The sequence below is a fragment of the Microchirus variegatus genome (assembly GCF_963457635.1).
Source record: "Microchirus variegatus genome assembly, chromosome: 7".
NCBI classification, from domain to species: Eukaryota; Metazoa; Chordata; class Actinopteri; order Pleuronectiformes; family Soleidae; genus Microchirus; species Microchirus variegatus.
Genome location: NC_139808.1, coordinates 5668100 through 5687423, shown reverse-complemented (window position 1 = coordinate 5687423; position 19324 = coordinate 5668100). Strand labels below are relative to the sequence as shown.

Here is a 19324-nt window from a genome sequence, read left to right as displayed (position 1 = left end):
TTCATCGCTCGCTTCCTTGTCTTGCTGCCGGCACAAGAGAAATGGAGGTGGTTTACATGAAATGTATATGGGAAAGAGTTTAATTTGGTGACAAGATTGTGAGTGCAAATAGTTTAACGTTAGTCGACTGGAGTGAGTATGGTTTTGTTCAGAAGGACGTGAGGAGCGAGGGGGATTAGCGACAGACATGGTGCCATGATGCCACTGCAGTGGGCAGCAGCGTCATCTGTGAGCTAATCCATACGGTGGATCATTTTTCTTTGACAAGCATGTGTGTGCGCGTCTCTCATGAGTCTTGTTCTTGTCGGTTTTATGAGGCTGTTCATTTTTTCCCTGAATTATATCTTTAAGCTCGCCAATTACCAGACTGTCAAAAAAAAAAGGGGAAATCCATAAATTGCTCCCCTTGAATTACAATCTCCGTCTGACAGGAAATATGATCCGGCGATTCAGTGTACATTATGTGACACACTGGCACAAATCACCCTGGACATCACACACATTCTACACAGCCAGTATTAGCCCTTTACCCTCAGGATACAGATACAGATACAGATACAGATCCTTCACAGTCTGAACTAACAGATTCCTGTCAAGCCTTGTGCCTGTTGAATTATTGACCATTGAACGATTGAACCCCACTTGAACTGTCTGTTTAATATTTGGTCTCTTTATTGGCCCTCCATTAATGAGGTATTATTCATTTAACCATCAGGCTTAAAGGAGAAGTAAGTAGTTTATAGTGCCATCTAGAGGAGAGGCTGAAATTTACAACAAAGAACTGCTCCTCTGCTCACCCCCTCCCTTCCCTGAGCGCTACGGTATCCGCAGCCGGTCAAATGTCGTCCTCGTCGTCTTTCTCCGTGTCAGCAGATGAGGTTCGTGAGGTGAGGGAGAGGGCGAGCTACCGCGGCCGTAGCAGACGAAGTGGAGAGAGAGGAGGCGGGACTTCCGCTACAAGTAAAGAGACGCTTGATTTGTTCTCTCGCGTTTGTCCTTACAGGCTCCGGTAGAAACATGGCGTCTCACTGCTAACAGTGGCTATGCAACAGCGGCCCACGACCATGTTATTTTACATGACTTTTTGAAACAAAAATATTATACAGCGACTAGACAATGCAGGAGCACATAATATGTATAAAAAAGTGGATTTTGGCTTATATAAACCCATAAATACTACACAGTGTCCCTTAAAGCTAGGTTTATGGTGGTCATAGTGTTCCGGGTGTCGGCTGTGTCGCGCACCAGCTCTTCATTTTCAATGGGAGACTGGCCGATCAGGTCCGCTTGTTCAAACATTTGTACGACTCTTCTGTCCGAGAGCACCGAGACAGTGAAGTGGCTTTAAATTCATGGAAAGAGAATGGTTTTTCACAATAGGACGTGGAAAAACACGAGGGATCGCTTTGAAAAGTGCAAAAGACGAGCCCATGGAAAGAGTGGTGACCCAGGGGGAGAAACCCTCCCGGTGATTCTGGTGGAGCTGGGATGACTGTCCCAATGCGTGAAATACAGAGAGACGGGCAGCAATTTTGGCGGGAAAGTTGGCGGAAAGTTTTTGTTTTACTGTTGCTAGGCAGCGGATGTTTATCCAGCAGCAAACGATGACTTCCTGTTTATTCACTGAATATTTTGGTTGTACGCCCCCTGCCGATCAACACGTTGAGCATAAATGGTTTTTTTACCTGATCTACAGTTCGACGTTGGTCCGTTTGATTCTCGTGTCGGACGTCTCTTTCTGTGACGGCACTCTGACCAATCAGTGGCCAGCAGTCTGGCGATGACACGCATAGTATTTTTTGGTCAGCTCACCTGGAACCTCGCCAGAGCAGGTACTAAAAATAGTTCCAGGTGCTATCACTAATGGAAACGCAGCTTAACCGTGCTGTGGCGAGGTGAGGTGAGGCGTGCCATGCTAGTGGAAAAGGGGCTTAATGTGGTCTGTTGGTGTCCTGTGCTGCTGCTCCTCCACACGTGCAGCTCCTAATGGAGAAATGAAGTTCTTTGAATTTAAATTTAATTGAATGAGGTGGAGCTTAATGTGTGATTTATGCTCTTCTGCCTCCTCGCACTCACGGAGATATATAGAAGCAGCACGAGTACAGAAGAGTCGCACTGCATTATATAAAGTGGCCCATTAACCTATAGCAGGAAAAGCTCCTCAGCGTGTCGACTTGCGCAAGGTTGTGTTCTTTAATTTGTGAAATGGAAGTGTCATTCTCAATCGTTTCATGAACACGTTTTTACATGTTCAGAGTTCCACCTCTCGCAGAACCTCAGTGACAGGATGTTTGTCACTCAGTTTTATATTTGCAGTCAGTCTGCGTTTGTGTTTTTTCTTTTTCACCTCTTATCTGTCTTCCTGCTATCTGTCCTCTGCATCTGTGCAGTAATTTCATTTCCTTTCTTGCGTCGTGTATTAACGTACTTACTCTCCGCACACTGCCGTCCAATTATCTCAGCGACCTCGCCTCACATCACTGTGGTCTATTTTTTTATTTTATTGTTTAGATTGTGATGGTAGGTATGCAGAGACAGAAATATAGAACCGATCACTGAGACGTAGAGCTTTGATTTAAAGTCTGGTGGAGATGTGGTAGGAAGTCACTGTATTGTCAGTAAACATCAGACACTATTCTCTCTGTTTTATTACAGATGGACCGACCCGTCAAGGTTCTATAAATTCCCAACGAGCTCTATCCATAATCTAAAGAAAGAATTATTTCAAGGACAGAGAAAAACATCCCCAAAGACTATGTTGCTACAGTTTATGTAGCTGTTAGCATTTAGCCACAGTCAGTAATTATCGTCTGCATCTCCCAAAGTGGCTCATGTCTCCTCACGTCTTCCTCTCGTGTCCTCTCTTTTACATCGGCTTGTTTGTGTTTTGGCACTGTGTTGCAGATTTTTGCTGATGTTGTCTTTCCATAAATTGGACGAGGTTAATGCCTCTTGGGTAAAAGCAATGGTCATAAAATACTTAATGAATAAGGGGGGGAATATTAGCTGAAGGAAATATACACCGAGCTAAAATATGTAACACGACTAACGAATAAACTTGTCTTTAAATCAGCTTTTAAAGGATATTCACACATTACTCTATGATTGTAAATAAACAATTTTCCGTTCTTGAAGCCCATGTGCTCTTGTCACAGTGTCATTCTGTCCCTGTGATGTTTTCCTCTCCTGTATTCTTGGTCATTTGTCTGTGTTTAGCCTCACGGCGCTGCCACACTCGCACCAATTAGCTGTGATGGAGAAAACTGCTGTTACTGACAGCAGGGTGACATGAGGATCGTTTTCATGGAAAAAACCTCTCCTTCCTTCCCACCATATAACACACACACACACATTCTTGTACTTGCTGCATACTGAGGACCGGGTAAAAGTGCGGACAAAGTGAGGACCAGCATTTCCACTTTATAAATCAATACAATTACAAATATCTACTTCATGAATGACATCTATAAAGAACTACTGGGTGCAGTACCATAAAATGTCTGCAGGTGGAGCCCCAGAGCAAAAAGGGCTGGACATTTTTTATTTTTTTTTGGTCCAAAATTTGACAAAAACGTCATATTATACTATGGCGTCCAAAATTTGAATAAAAAAAAATTTACTCCAAATTTTCGGTCCAAAATTTGACAAAAACTTCATATTATACTGTCGTCCAAAATTTGAAAAAAAAAATTTGACCCAAAGTTTTTGGTCCAAAATTTGACAAAAACATCATACTATACTTTGTCGACCAAAATTTAAAAAAAAATTTGACCAAATATTTTTGGCCCAAAATTTGACAAAACCATCATATTATACTATGTCGTACAAAATTTGATTATTATTTTTTTTGGACAAATTGAGTATAGCATGTTATAGCAACCTAAGGAAGTGATTTCAATGAAAACAAAGTGAGGACCGGCCAAAATGTCCTCACTCCGTAAAAATGAGCTCACTTTTTTGGTTAAAAACCCTCACTGGTCCTCAGTATGCTGCAAGTACAAGAACACACACACACACACACACACACACACCGCCCAGTTCAGCGAGGAAAATACTTTTGGTCCCTCCGAGTCTTTTGTCTCTGCGTCTCTGTGGATGGGTGTGAGTCTTGTCTCGGATCCAGGAAACAAACCCACACACAATGGTCTGAGATGTCAGACTGTTTTCACTCTGTGATCTGATCCTGAGGACATGGGAGTTTGGCTTCTTTATGGACTTCCCCCAGTTTTGACTGTGCCGCCGGTTACTTAAATTAGTCGCTCTTTTCATCATTTTCTTGCAATGATGAGTGCGTTTGGAGCGAACGGCTTCTAGTGCAGCACATTACTGATCACTCACTCGCTGAAGTATACGCTCGATAAATGCTGCTTTTTCCTCAGACGAGAGGAAACTCTGTAGATTTGTTGCCAACACAGTTAACACGTTTATTTGATGGTGTTTGAATCGGGACGTCAGGCCGAGTGTGTCTTTTACTTTAGGAGGCATTTAAAATGATGTTTTTGTTCATATTTGATTTATTGCACCAGAACAGTTTCTCATCCATGTTGTCACACCCCTAAATGTGACTGAATCCTGAACACTGGGTCTTATAAAAATATCATGCCAAGAACTCGGCATGGGAAGATGGCACTTTTCTGTGACCGATACCGATATTATTGACCGTTTGAACAAACGACACATCAGTGCCGAGTCATTTCAAAGACATAATACACCAGCTGTGTAACGAATATTGTTCTCCCAAAGATAGAAGAAATAATCAGCCCTAACCCGACTCAGCTAAAATGCCTTTTCTGACTTTTAGTGCTATTGCTGTTTTTTAAAAAAGAAATAAAAGCCTACTTTTCTCACCCTCCGTCCTCCTTCCACTCCTGTCGTCCCTCTCTGACACAGTGTTGTATCGATAACTATGAAGAGATGGTGAAGATCCTGCTCGACCGAGGAGCCGGCGTGAACGCTCAAGACAACGAGCTGTGGACGCCGCTGCACGCCGCCGCCACCTGTGGCCACGCAGGACTGGTCAAGATACTCGTCGCGCAGTAAGTCACGCACATACACTTCACCACAGACTTCGCCTGTCCTTGTCTGAAAGAAGAAAAAAAAAAAGAAGAAGAAGAAGAGCTGCTCCGCAGACATCGTAAGAGGCTCTTTTCATTTTTATGAGATGTAGCATCAGGCTAATTAGACCTCTGGGAAAATGAGCGATGGTTGGTACCTCGCGCAGCAAAGGCCACATATTTAATGAGGGATAGAAAGTAAATTAATAACAAGATGCACTGGGATCAGTTTGATTCAGCTCTGCAGGTCATTGAGGTTTTACAAGTATTGATCAGCTGGACTTAATATCAGTTAATGGATGTCATTAGAAGACGCAGCGGAAAGCACTTAGGAAAATACCACGGTTTACAGCTCACAGCTACTCTTATTCAGGAAGAAGTTCCACCACTGTGGGAACTATACTGAACTGTTTATCTTTCATATATGTGTTGTTTTCTTAATGGATTTCTGGATATAAGAAGACACAAAACAACTAAAATACTAAAAGCAGAAGTAAGAAATAACTTCTTTCCTTCCTTTCTTTCCATATTGAGGCTGGAAGCTGACAGATATATGAAGAGTCACTCATGAACACTTCAAGCTGATGTTTTATTCATTGAACTGTTACATTGTTATTCACAACCTCGGTCTCTCATGTCGTCAAATTCAAATCCTTCATTTTCCACAGCAGATTTAGAAAAAAACACAAAACTACAACATGATAGGAAATAATAATGTGGAAAAACCTTCACGTATGTAATGAATATAGAATTATGAGCTGACATATTGTTGACATACATGTGTATTTTATTAGAATTTCATCAGATGTACTGATATTACAACAACACACACACACACACACACGAGACCGATGCAGACAAATGTAAATGGTGCATGTTGGTGAATCTGCCCTAACATGCAGAGCACTAAACACACAGCATATACACAGACACAGTGCTGCCATCTGTTGGCGTGCAGATACTGTCAAATTATATCTGGACTCATTACCCTGAGGGAAATGATGACTGATGATTAAATAAAATAAGATAAATAATAATAAACACAGAGTAATGCTGATGAACTTGTTATGGACTAAAGGAATTGGATCACGAGCGTCATTAATTAGTGCCGAGTCATTCAAATCAGTCTGAAGAGCTACTTCACCGATCAGCAGGGGAACAATTTAAACGCATTTATCCTGTTTCTGCTGTTATTGATGAAAATTCGACTCTTTACCTGACAGATGATGCTCCTCATTCAGTATCAAATATTAAATCTACTTGTGGTAATTGATACTCAACAATCATTTACTCCACTTAATTCTATTTATCCACACTCGTCCCACAGTGGTGCAGATCTGCTGGCAGTCAACTCTGACGGGAACATGCCCTATGACCTGTGTGAAGACGACCCAACGCTGGACATTATTGAGACGGCCATGGCCAACAGAGGTACAGTGTAAATGTTTGAAGGCACTGACGTCTACGGGTGGAATCTCATGGTTAAATATTATGCTTTACGGTCTTAAATTTCCTGCTTCCTTCGTTTAAAGTTTAGGAATCAATCTCGTCTTGTTGTGTCGTTCGTTTCAGATCCTTAGAATAAGCATTTTATTTGTGCTCAGAGCAGCTGAATAGCCAGGAGGTTTTGCATTTTCGAAGCTTACGACGCATACAAAGAGCAGCATCTCTTCTGGGATGCAAAGGCCACTATAGTTCTGCAGTCTCACCATTAGATTTCACACTTGGACCTTTAAGTGGATGATTCTCTTCAGCATGTGAGGAAATCCAAAGCTAGACACGAGGGCTGCTAATATTAGACGTGATGATTAGAGTGCTTTTGAACGACGATCCCACGTCGATCTTTGACACCTCACGCACTTTCCTCTCTGTGTAAAACACAATATAAAGTCTCCAGCCGTGTGTTTGAAGATTGCAGAGAATAAAAACGGAAGTGCAGATGTGACCTCAGAAAGCACTTAGTGTCCCGCACTCTCACAGGTTTTCTGTCTCTGAGAGATTCACAGCACTCTTTCACTCAATGGGAAACAGATTGTGCGGTTGTGTACTGTTTATATTCCTGCTGTGTCGCTGTAAACAGCCGCAGTCAGCAGAGTTTGTCAGTGTGACGTGGCTGACACCAGCTCTGACATTACACGTACACGACCGTTCAGAAGTTTGGGGTCACTTAGAAATGTCCTTCTTTTTTTAAAGGAAAAACACTTTATTTTCAATGAATACAACATTAAATGAATCAGAAATACACTCAATACATTGTTAATGTGGTAAACGACTATTCTAGCTGCAAATGTCTGGTTTTTAATGGAATATGTACATAGGTGTATAGAGGCCCATTTCCAGTGTTCTAATGGTACATTGTGTTTGCTAATCACATTAGAAGGCTATTGGATGATTAGAAAACCCTTGAAAACTGGTTCTTTCTATTCATTTCGCAACTCTTCTGATGAATAAAAGTGTGACTTTTAATGGAAAACACAAACAAATTATATAGGTGACCCCAAACTTTTGGACAATAGTGTATATATGGAATGCTTGTGTCTCTTTTTGATTACAACAAAGCAACAGTAGCGGTGGATCGAAAATATGGATTTGGTGATATATCGTCGTCCTTCCGTGTGCAATACGCTAATGGATACGCCATTGCAAATATCAATATTTTCATTAAAGAATTATGGTGCTCTAAAGTAAACAGTCCCTGCCAGTTTCACTTGCCAGGCGTCGCTACTTGATGTTGCTCAAATAAATGACCATGGACCATGTATCATATTGTATTGTGAGGAACCCTGTGATTCCCACCCATTGTCAACAGTTCACATCTTCAGACATTTGTGGGTCTGTGCAGTAGCTTTGTGTTTTGAGAAATGCTAATTTACCGAGTTGGCTGAGGGAGTAATTCAGCATTTTGGAACATGATGCATATGATATATTTCCCTTTCTTGCAGATAGAAGGATAAAACGATTAAAGCTGCATTTTTAGTCATAGTCCTTTTTGTTAGCAGCCGTCTCACTTAATTAGCGCAGTTTCGCCGTGCAGTGCGACACATATTCAGCATTGTGTGAACTAATTGGACAATTATTGAATGTAACAGACATTTGTTAACATTTAAACTACACTTTACAGCTTTTACACTTGTGCCTGAATGTCATGGAAAGTTAGAACAGAACTTAGCTCCAGAGCTCCCAGCCTTCTTCTGAGGGAAGTCCCTTATTCCCTCATCAGTGTTTACATGGAGGAGAAGGTTGATATATACTGGATTTTCTTTCTTTTATTTGAACCAATGTGTCCTTCAATATTACAATAAATCCCAAATGCCTCAGTCGAGCTGCTCTGTGCTAAACAGCAGAAGCTTGTGTAGCAGAAAGCATCCTATTTCCCAGGGATAGTTGAAAGTCAGGACATCGCTGTTATATAATGTAAACAAGCACGGCGTTGATGATTTTTGATTGATTTACTGCTGCAAATGGGACACATATTGTGTGAGCCGCTTCCTGGACGTGAGGCAATATTGGTAACACACAGAGACAGAGCGTAGAAAACGAGGTCCTCGGCTCACAGTCGGCTCTCTGACGCTGCAGGATGCAGATAGCGGTACAGCAGGTAAGAAGAAAGATTATTAAGCTGATCAAAGCGAGAGCGGCGCCGCTAATTGCTCCTGTAATGGTCCCAGTTCTGTACGGCTGGATAAGATTGTTCTCTCTCCAAACAATGGACACTTGGTTTTCTCCCTCTCTCTTTTTCACACAGCACTTGATAAGAAGCGTGTCACTGATCTGATTCTCCATTGATCCTTCACTGTATGTGAGGGGAAAATGTACCTGGTGTGTTTATTAAGTTTATGGAGAAGGGTCGAGTTCACTGCTGAAATGACTGACATTGTTTTATAGGGAAATGATTCTAGTTTTCGTAAAAACAATGAAATACTTTTCATCTGCACATTTGCAGGCAAGCTTTGAACATTTGTCGGGAACTCTGTTGGATGTTTTGCTCCGTGTTTTATTTTCCCCGTCTGTGTTTTTATGATCGCTAATCTGATATTTCCGTACGTTTGCTGAACAGTGCAGTCCATTACTGCTGAGTCGAGTTTCCGCATCGGAGTGTGACAGTCACAGTTTTGAATTCTGCCTCGTAGCAGGACAATTATATTAGAGGACAAACTTGAGAGAGGATCAGAATCTGAAGCGCTTCAGAGTCACCTGATCCTCAACAACAACAACTGAAGTAAAAGTAAATGACAGTAAATGTGTTTCTTACAAATGTTATGTTGTCTTAATCTCCCATGTGCCTCAGATTATAAACTGTCCCCATCTAGAAGTTAACTTCCTGTGTGTGTGTGTGATTGCCAGGTATCACACAGGAGATGATCAATGAGACGCGAGCGTCGACAGAGAGGAGGATGCTGGAGGACATTCAGGAACTGATGAGACTCGGAGAAGAGGTCAACCAGCAGGACTCTCAGGGAGCCACGCTGGTAGGAGACTCTTCTGTCTGATGAAGAATAAGTGACATCAGGGAATTCTGCATTTTAACACATTTCATTTCGCCAGATTTCTTGACTCGGGGTCGACCGGTGAACTGTTCTTTCCCTGCCATGTTTTGTGGTTGCTGTGTTGAGGAGTTGTCAGCCCCCGCTGGCATCGTAAAAATTTGTAGCAATTCTTGATTTTCAATCAAACGCCACTGACGGCAAAGTTGCGACTAGATAATCCCGTAGTGTGAGGTAGATTTACGAGCGAGTAAGCTGTTAGAGATGTGATTTACGTCCGGTGATCAGGCTTCACAGCTCTGCGCTGAGTGCAGTGAAAAGGTGTGTAAATATTCATAGAATTAAGAGTCCCCCTCCGTTTAAAGATTATGTGCTGTGCATCACTGACTCTTGAGGCTGTAAAAACCCTTAAAGCTTAGTAGGCGTTTACAGATGTAGCATAAAAATGTGAAGGCAAAAATGCTTCACTGATATTAAACTGATCTGATTACACCTGTTTTAGGGCTGCATGTAATAATAATACATATTTGGAAGTGATACAAATCATAAAAGCTAAATGTCATCATGGATTTTACGCTAAATCAGATTAGGAAAATAATTGAAGTGCCAAAATAAAGCCTTAACTTTAAGTTTTTTCTCGTAATGGGAACAAAATCATGCGCTGTTGAAGAAGACTTTAAACTAGCAATTTAGACCATTAACTCCTAAGTAAAATGTTTACCAATGTCATAAATCAAGTTACCCAGGATTTCCACTGGACGCGGAACAGCCGCGGAACGGCAGCGGCGCGGTTCTGCTTCATCCTCTGCCCGGCGTCAATCCCCACCGGGCGCGTTACGGCAGCGGCGCGGAGCCTTGGGAGCCGGCCGGTATTCACGGAAGATCGCGCGATAATCTTGAACGGACGCGAGTTCGCAAGATCCAGTGATAGACTGTGTATAAAGTAAACAACAACACAGCTTCTTTTCATTCTCTGACGTGGAAGAACTGTTGATCTGGTGTCATTAATGATTTTGTGTTTCTCCACTTCAACAATCAGTCTCTCGTCGTACATTATGACTCTCCGAGACGCTCTGATTAATTGACTGTTTACCTGGTAGCACCGGTCACGACGTAATGTTGATGTGAAGTTGTGACAGGTTATATGACCTGCGTATTGTGTTTTATTTTGAAAGGGGGGCGGAAATGTTTTACTTTGATTCTGTGTCGGACTTCCTGTCTTGTGCGATCTGCTTTGTTGAAATTTACAAGGTTCAGCAGCGGCAACGGAAAAAATAGAACTGATTCCTATCGATAGCGCTGCGGCGCGGCGAGCCGCTTCTGGGCCGCTGCTGAGACACGATTTGCAACGGCGACCGCGCCGCTGCCGTTCCGCGGCCGTTCCGCGTCCAGTGGAAATCCAGGGTTAGAAAGAGGCACATTTTAAAAATTTTTGCAACTAGTAGAGTCGCCCCCTGGTGGCTTTTCAACAATATTTATTTCCTGGTTTCTATTTTTAATACATAGTCTATGGCAGGCATGTCCAATGGATGGGTTCTGTTTGGTTCAAATAGATTCAATATTAAAACTTGTTTTGTTTCCAGATACAGATTGGTGATGCATTCAGCGACGCTCACAACAACAAAAAACATTGTTCTATCAGTGTATGGTTTCACATGGTTCTAAATGTCAACATTATTATGTATCCGGGATTTAGCTTCAGATCTCAGGGTGAAACACAGGAAAACAGTTACGGGACAATTACACGGTAGTTGCCCAAAAATAACCGTGTTAAGCTGCAAAGTCTAATCAGATTGGGTGATTGAGCTGCTTGTCCCCGTACTTTATGCTTCCTGATAATCTTCATTCGAGCATGCAGAAACAAACTAGAGCGTGTCTTATTAAAATCGGCAACAAAGACCGGAGGATGAGACCTGGGACTGGTTCGGACTTTTTAGTCTCGATTCACCTAGAAAAACAGCAGTGAGAGGTATTGTTATTGCTTGTTTCTCTTCAAGGTTTTTAACCTCGTCCTGCAGCACTGGATCTCTGTTTTTTTTCCCCTCAGTAGCTTGAAGTCAAGAGAGGATTAAAAAAAGAAAAAAAAACAGAAGCTGGAAACCCTGCACATTGCTCAAATTCCTAAGAATCTCTGATAAACATCCCCTCATACACATGCTTCAGAGATCAGGAAGCCAGGGACATAACTGATGTGCTGAGACGCCTAAATTTAAATGTGCTGGATGTTTTTGCTGTCAAAAAATTCCAAATGAATGGATTTGTCTCGACCCGCAGCTCATGTAGCATTAGGCTCTTGTTTCTGCTTTGCAAGAGACCAGTCGAGACACTAATTAGCGTATTATATTGCGTCTTTCTATACTCATAATCAGTGGCTGCATTTCATCCAGTGAGTCACTGCAGTATAATGTAGCAGCATGTGTCTGAAACCTCTGCAATGCACAAGGCTGTGATTTTCTTCCACCACCAGGTACAGAACATGTGTGTACTGTAACACAGGAAGCAGTATCACAGGAACATCCCAGTGTGGAACACGTGGAGCGATAAAGGAACAGATCACGCCGTGTTCTCGTTCAGAGATGAACAACGCGAGTTGTTCAATGTTAGACCAAAATGTTTTTTTTCTGTTCACACTCACCACAGTTTGAGTGGCGTCAAAAGCAAAGAGCCGCTGCACAAGAGGATGGACTGGCTTTATGACAATCTCAGATTAGTGCGGTTGCCAGCTTTGCTGTGTCTACGTTGTTACAGATCGACTGATGTTTTGTCAAATATCTGCAAACCTCTTAAGGAATCATTTGAATGAATTTTTTGAAATTCAGGAAATTATCCATTTGCCCTGATGCACTTTGACAGTGAGCTGACTTTCTTCTCAAAAACAAAAAGTATCTCGGAATGACTTAAAGTTCACCATCATAATAGTCGGCATCGCCCTGAACAAGGATGCTTCGAATATATTTGCAAACCTCTTAAGGCACATTTGCGTTGTGCCTAATGAGGTTGAACATTGTTTGTATTATTTTAGCCTTTATGTTCCTTATCATGCTTTACCACAACTGAAAAAATCTATAGGAATACATACTTCCAACGGGCACTGCACTAGTATTTCAAAAACACAAAAAATGTCATTATGACTTGAGATTTAAAGCCTCTGTAGTTCCCCCCCCACCCCCCCCACCCCCCGAAATGTTTCCTTTTTGTAAAATAGATTCATGATCCACCAGTTCTATTTAAACTTAACTTGGCAGGTGAATTGATTTCATTACATTTTGGGAAGGAAAAATGTTTTCCTATTTTTTAGGAAAGATAGTATTTTTAATCATTTTATTGAGTTTTTCATTGCAAAGCACAATCCAGTCCATGAAAATATTCTTGTTGCAAATTACCGTCTGAGAATTCAGTTACTGATATCTTGGGGAAACTAGAGTAGCTCCTCTCAAATAAAACTGGTTGAGTTGTGGTTTAAGAGTTCCTTTAGTGCACGATATGAATTCAAAATGTTTGCAGGGATTCGCTTTTGTCTTAGCTCCTGGTGTAATTGGATATTTTCCTGCAGAGAGAGAGAGGCCTCTCTCAGACCTGCAGGATCCATTTTACCTGCTTGTGTAAGATTGAGCACCCAATCAACCGTGAAGTGAAGGCAGAGTCTTTTTGAAATGTTGTGACAGAATATTAGCATCTGAAGGTGCTCACTGACAGACAAACTTGAACATAATTGAACAACTGGAGTCAAGTGACTTCTTCGTTTTGACTGAGTAAAGAGTGAATCCCATCAACACTGTTTCTTCCTCCGTCCTTGGATGTAGCTCCACGTCGCAGCAGCAAACGGCTACGTGCAGGCCTCGGAGCTGCTGCTGGAGGGGGGAGGACGCATGGACCTGAGAGACTCGGATGGATGGCAGCCTCTTCACGCCGCAGCGTGCTGGGGTCAGGTAAGGTAAACACAGCAGGAAGCAGGAAACACACGCACAAGTTGATTAAAAAAAGCACTGATGTGATTCTGTGATGTCGTGGTTTCAGATGCATGTGGCTGAGCTGCTGGTGTCTCACGGAGCCAGTCTCAACGCCAAGACCTTCCTGGAGGAGACGCCAATCGGTACATTTACACCTCACTCTCTCTCACCTGGTGGGAGGTTATGAAAACAGCAGGAGCTCACTTTAAACTTATTTAGTCACCATTTTCATCAAGGGTTATTTCCGCCGAGTGCTGATTTACAAAATTACACCTCATCAATGCCAGATGTTACATTTTTCTTTAGTACATTTTAAAAATGTTCAAAAGTACACAACCGTTCAACAGTTTGGGGTCACTTAGAAATGTCCCACTTTTTTTTTCAATGAATATAACATTAAATGAATCAGAAATACACTCTATACATTGTTAATGTGGTAAACGACTATTCTAGCTGCAAATGTCTGGTTTTTAATGGAATATGTACATAGGTGTATAGAGGCCCATTTCCAGCAACCATCTCTCCAGGTTCTAATAAAAACCCTTGTGCAATTAAGTTTAGCACATATGAAAACAGATTTGCTGATTCTTTGACGATAGCAGAATTGTTATTTTGAGTAAAAATCATTATTTATCTTGTCAATCTTGTCAAACAGAATTGTATCAAACAACCACTATTAGAGACAAAAAGGCCTCACTAAGAACAACAATTCCCCTCGACAATCACTGTCCTACTGTCACTTTTTCCAGACCTGTGTGAGGATGAGGAGTTCAGAGCCATCCTGCTGGACCTCAAACACAAACATGACATCATCATGAAGTCGCAGCTGAAACACAAGACCTCGCTGTGCAGGCGGACGTCCAGCGCAGGCAGCCGTGGGTGAGTGCTGACATCTGCTGGTGTTGTAAGAAAGCACCTGGAAAATACAGAGCCCTGATCCATGGAATTAAAAAGACTTACAATAGAGTATTATTGTATTTGAATAAAAGCTTTGAAGAATTACTGACTGAAATGTTTATTTTAGTAGTCGCTTTACGTCCCCGTTGCTCTGTGTCGACAGAAAAGTGGTGCGACGGGCGAGTCTGTCGGACAGACACAACTTATGTCGCAAGGAGTACGAGACGGAGGCCATCGTCTGGAGGGGAGGACGAGAGGAGCAGGACGAGAAGGAGAAGGAGTCTGAGCAGGAGAACAATCAAGTAGTTCATGTAAGTCATCAGAATATTTTACTGTATTTATTCTTCTCGTTTGACTTCTTTTAGATTTACATAGCTCTAGGTGCGTTAACATCTCTTGCTCTAATCATCTACCTCTACTGTACTTATAGCACTATTTAACACCAATATTCAGATTGCAGAAAGTTGATATACAGTACTGTTCAAAGGTCTCAGGGCGCTACCTGCTTCTGTCAAATTCTGTGATTGGCATTTGGATTGGAAAAATGTGACTGAAAGTTGGTCTTATATATTTGGGTTTAACGCATGTCTTGTGTCTTGAATAAACCTGGTATAACAGACCTTTTTCCACATTAGATAATAATGTTTTGACATAAAATAGAGGGACAGACACAGGTTTAACCAGATACATTATTAGGGTTGCAGTTTTAATTAGAGAATCAGGTGTCGTGCTATTGTTCAATTTGTTAGTTTAAAGTAACACAGTGAAGGATGCATGTTCTCCCCATGTGTGTGAGGGTTTTCTCCGGGTTCTCCAGCTTCCTCCCACAGTCCAGTCAAAAACATGCAGTTTTGGGGGATTAGTTGTGACTCATGTGGAGGATAAAGCGGTAGAAGATGGATGGACAGTGTAGGATTTGCTCTTGGGTTCCCCCCCACAGTTGGTAAACAGTATTAGTGAACTCTGAAACTGAAATTCGAAAGTACAAACAGCCGCTTCGTCTTTCCTCACCGTCTTTTTCCCTTGTTACAGAGAGCGTGGAGTCACGTGACTACACACGCTGTACACAGCCGAGTGTCTTAAAGGGACATGAACACACGGTAGCCTGCCTACATACACACACGGCCAAAAACGACTTTTATTTAAAAAAAAATTAATTATCGAATATATCGACATGGACAAAATGACGTCGATTATCGTCGTAAATTTCGATAACTATACATTTTCGATATATCGCCCAGCCCTACCCTCATGTATTTAATTGTCTAATGGAATTAAAGCTGTCACTTTTCATGTCCTGCAGGTTAAGCCAATTGTGGCTGTGGAGCTGCCAGACAAGCCCAAGCTGCCGACCATCCTCAAAGACGGCAGCAGCAAACACAACGGCCTCATCTCCACCACGACGTCCGTACCACCCCAGACGCCCTCCAATGGCAACACGCCATTGTCTTCCGACAAAGGCGGAAGCGTCGTCTCCACGCAGCCGAGCCACGAGGACGCCTGGCCGAGGGAGCGAGCGCAGACTCTGTCGGAGCTGAAGAAACAGAGGGCCGCCGCCAAGCTGTTGAGCCACCCGTTGTTTAACGGTCACCTAGGCAACGGCTCCACGGACTCCTTTGCCGATGCCAAAATCAACACCGAGGACCCTCGCATGCCACTGGTCTCGTCCAATGGCAGCGCTGTTTACTACACGCCAGCCAGCGGCGACCCGCCCCTCCTGAAACTGAAACAGCCAATGGAGGAGGAGCAGCCGAAGACGCGGGCCTGCTGCTGTGTGTCGTAGCGATGTGGTCACGCGATGGGTTCGCACAAAGAAGAAGAAGAAGGAGAAGAATGTGCTGTAGGACAGAGGAAAGAAAGAGGGAGTGTTCTTGTCTTTGAGCTGTTCCTCCACCTCTTTCACACTTTGTTCAGAGAAGATGAACAGCCTGAAGGAAGTCTGCAGACTTTTCCTCGTTGTCGAGTAAAGGAGGCGTTCTCAAATGTAGCAGAGAAGAGAAAAGGGTCTTTTCCTTCAGGGGACGCTTGGATTTTAATGTCTTTTCATACAAGTCCCGGCAACAGCTGTTTGTCTGTCCCTGCAAGACAGTTTTTAAAAAAGCTTTTCACTTGGAAAAGATTTGAAATCATGAGAGAGTGTCTCGAGGTACTGCATGTTCTGCCCTCAGATGAAGATGGAGATTTTTCGTAGCCTACAAGTGGATGATGATCTTGTATTTAATTCCTCCGTCACATCACGATGCTCTGCTTCTCGGGCCATTATTCTCGTCACGTTCATTATGTGGAAGAAGAAGAAGAAGATGACCGAGCCAGAGCTGTGCAGATTTAGTGTTGTTACAACGTAAGACGAAGCCAAACGTAGCACAGAGAGAGACCTCTACTCCAGTCTCCTTCATGTTAAAATGCTGCCTGCATAGATAAAGGGAAGGAATGCCATGAAACAGTGTTAACATATTCAGGCTGTGTGTATTTTTGTTTTAATCATGAGAGATAAAAGAGTATAGTACTGCACTTGTGTTTAAAACTCACTATATTCTGTCATCTACACGTCACCTCGCCCTCCTCCTCATATCCTCAAAGCCTAAACTGACAGTTTTATACAGAATCCACTTTGTGTGTGGTTGAAAATTACTGTATGTTTTTTTTTATTATTATTTATGAAATAATGTGTAAAAGGAAAACAAAACATTATGGTTCTAATAACATGAGTGTATTTATTATTTGGATGGTGTGAATGCAGCGTATGATGAGCTATGGAATCTTCCGGCAAAAGCACCTTCAGACGTGGAGAATTCAAACACATGAAGTCAAGTAAAGGGTTGTTGTACATTGTTCATAATTGTTTCACTGTTATTTGTTTTGTGTTATGGTTGTTTCCCCCCCCCTTGTGGCCATTGTGTGGCTCTACACTCCCTCAGTCACTGTATTTGTCTCATTAACAGACGATGTAAATGTTTGGTAACTAATTACTGTAACAAGTATAGTATGAAGTTTCTGATACACACACGGACTCGGTTGTGTTATTTTTGGATTAGTCCACTGTGTTATGCCAGGTGTCCTTTCATATATCACGCTCTCAAACACAAACTATATAAATCAGTAAAAATAATCAGCCAAATAATTTGTTTTTTTCCACCAATAATCTGGATTTGACAAAGACATTGTTATATTGACATTGTTATATATGTATGTTTTTATAGATATATGCATATATATATGATATATGTATATGTATATATATATATATAAATATATGTGTGTGTATATATATATATATATATATATATATAATTATATGTGTGTATATATATATATATATATATATAATTATATGTGTGTATATATATGTATATATATATATATATATATAATTATATGTGTGTATATATATATATATAAATATGTGTGTATATATATATATATATATATAAAAATATATATATATATATATATATATAAAAATATATATATATATATATATATATAAAAATATATATATATATATATATATAAAAATATATATATATATATAAATATATGGCTCTGTGTGTCTATAAATGAGTTGGCCCAGATGTCCCTGTCTTTGTGCTAAGCTAACAGGCTACTGGCTCCAAACAAATCAAACAGTCTCCTGATCAAACCTGACAAAGACAGTGAATAAGCAGCAAACAAGTATGATTGCTCTAACCTCTGATCTTCCAGTGAGTGCCAAAGAGTCTTCAATGATTTTAAAAGTTGAAATCGTTGCAGTAGCGCTGTCATGGTGGTGTGATCACCCAGAATTCCTCTCATCACCCCGTAACATCTGCTGTGCAGTGTCAAATATTTATACACATTAGTTTGTGAATAAGTTTGTGTGTGTATTTGTGTCGGTTTCCATGATGTCCTGCATTTACATGTCGGTGTTTAGATACAGTTACTGGTATTTGATAAAACAGTATTAACACACGTGGTTTTTCCAGGACAAATTTGTGTTTGACCTCAGCTCAATTTTTAAAGAAGTACCGTTTACGTCAGACTGTGCTACTTCCCCTTCGGTTTTTTTTTTGTTCCCTGTAGTGAGTGTTTCTTCCTGTGCACTGACATCATCGTGTTTTTGTCGTGAGTTCGCAGAAAGTCTCTGAAGTCACGCCGGCTCACATCTGCTCCAGTTGCTAAATTTAAACTCTGACATCTGCCTCCTGGAGAAATTCAGTCAAACTGAAGAATTTCTTTTGAAGTCCAGCCTGGTCAGTTTGAGTCAGAAAGGGACCGTCGCCTGTTTTAAAAAAAGTAAACCTGTGTCGTCATGGTGTAAAGATCAAAGGCTTGTGTTTGACTGTGAGCCTCACTGTCGATAAATAATAAGAATATAATGGAGAAAAACAACTACTGATTTTGTAATTACTGGAATATATTGATGGTTGCATTAACATATTTTGAATAAATTGTATATTTTGAGAATTTTACACAGACTCTTTTGAATTTGTAACATCTCTTTGTTCTGTCCAAAGGTAAATGGTCTGTATTTAGCACTTTTCTAATCATGATGACCACTCAAAACTGCACAACACTACAGTTTTACCATTCACCCGTTCACACCAATGTAGCATTATTTTCTCATCTTTCAGACCTTCAGGGCCACAATTTAAATGGCCTACTTCCTGTTGGGTCAAGTTTGTGTCCGGAGATGTGTTTGGAGTCATAATAGTGACGAAATAGTGTGGCATGACATTGAGGTCGACGAAATAGTATAGTATGATGTTTTGGTAAAATTTTGGACCAAAATTTATTTTTCTAAAAAATGGTCAGATTTTGGACGAAATAGTGTAGTATGACATTGAGGTCGACGACATAGTATAGTAGGATGTTTTGGTCACATTTTGGGCTAAAAAAAAAATTCAAAGACATTTTTAGATTTTGGACGACATAGTATAGTATGTCGTTTTTGTCAAATTTT

General features: G+C 41.2%; 1 protein-coding gene across 1 annotated transcript in view; it reads left to right on the top strand.

Moving 5' to 3' along the window:
• The window catches only part of ppp1r16b (protein phosphatase 1, regulatory subunit 16B), a gene marked incomplete at both ends in the record, with an annotated part of 46560 nt that extends 30392 nt beyond the window's left edge, over nt 1–16168 (top strand). The window contains 8 exons of the mRNA XM_083892843.1: nt 4891–5036; nt 6382–6485; nt 9399–9523; nt 13342–13467; nt 13556–13631; nt 14238–14367; nt 14549–14696; nt 15689–16168. Coding sequence (XP_083748969.1) covers nt 4891–5036; nt 6382–6485; nt 9399–9523; nt 13342–13467; nt 13556–13631; nt 14238–14367; nt 14549–14696; nt 15689–16168 — 1335 coding nt within the window. The remainder of the gene's footprint in view (nt 1–4890; nt 5037–6381; nt 6486–9398; nt 9524–13341; nt 13468–13555; nt 13632–14237; nt 14368–14548; nt 14697–15688) is intronic.
• Nucleotides 16169–19324: the final 3156 nt, after the last annotated feature.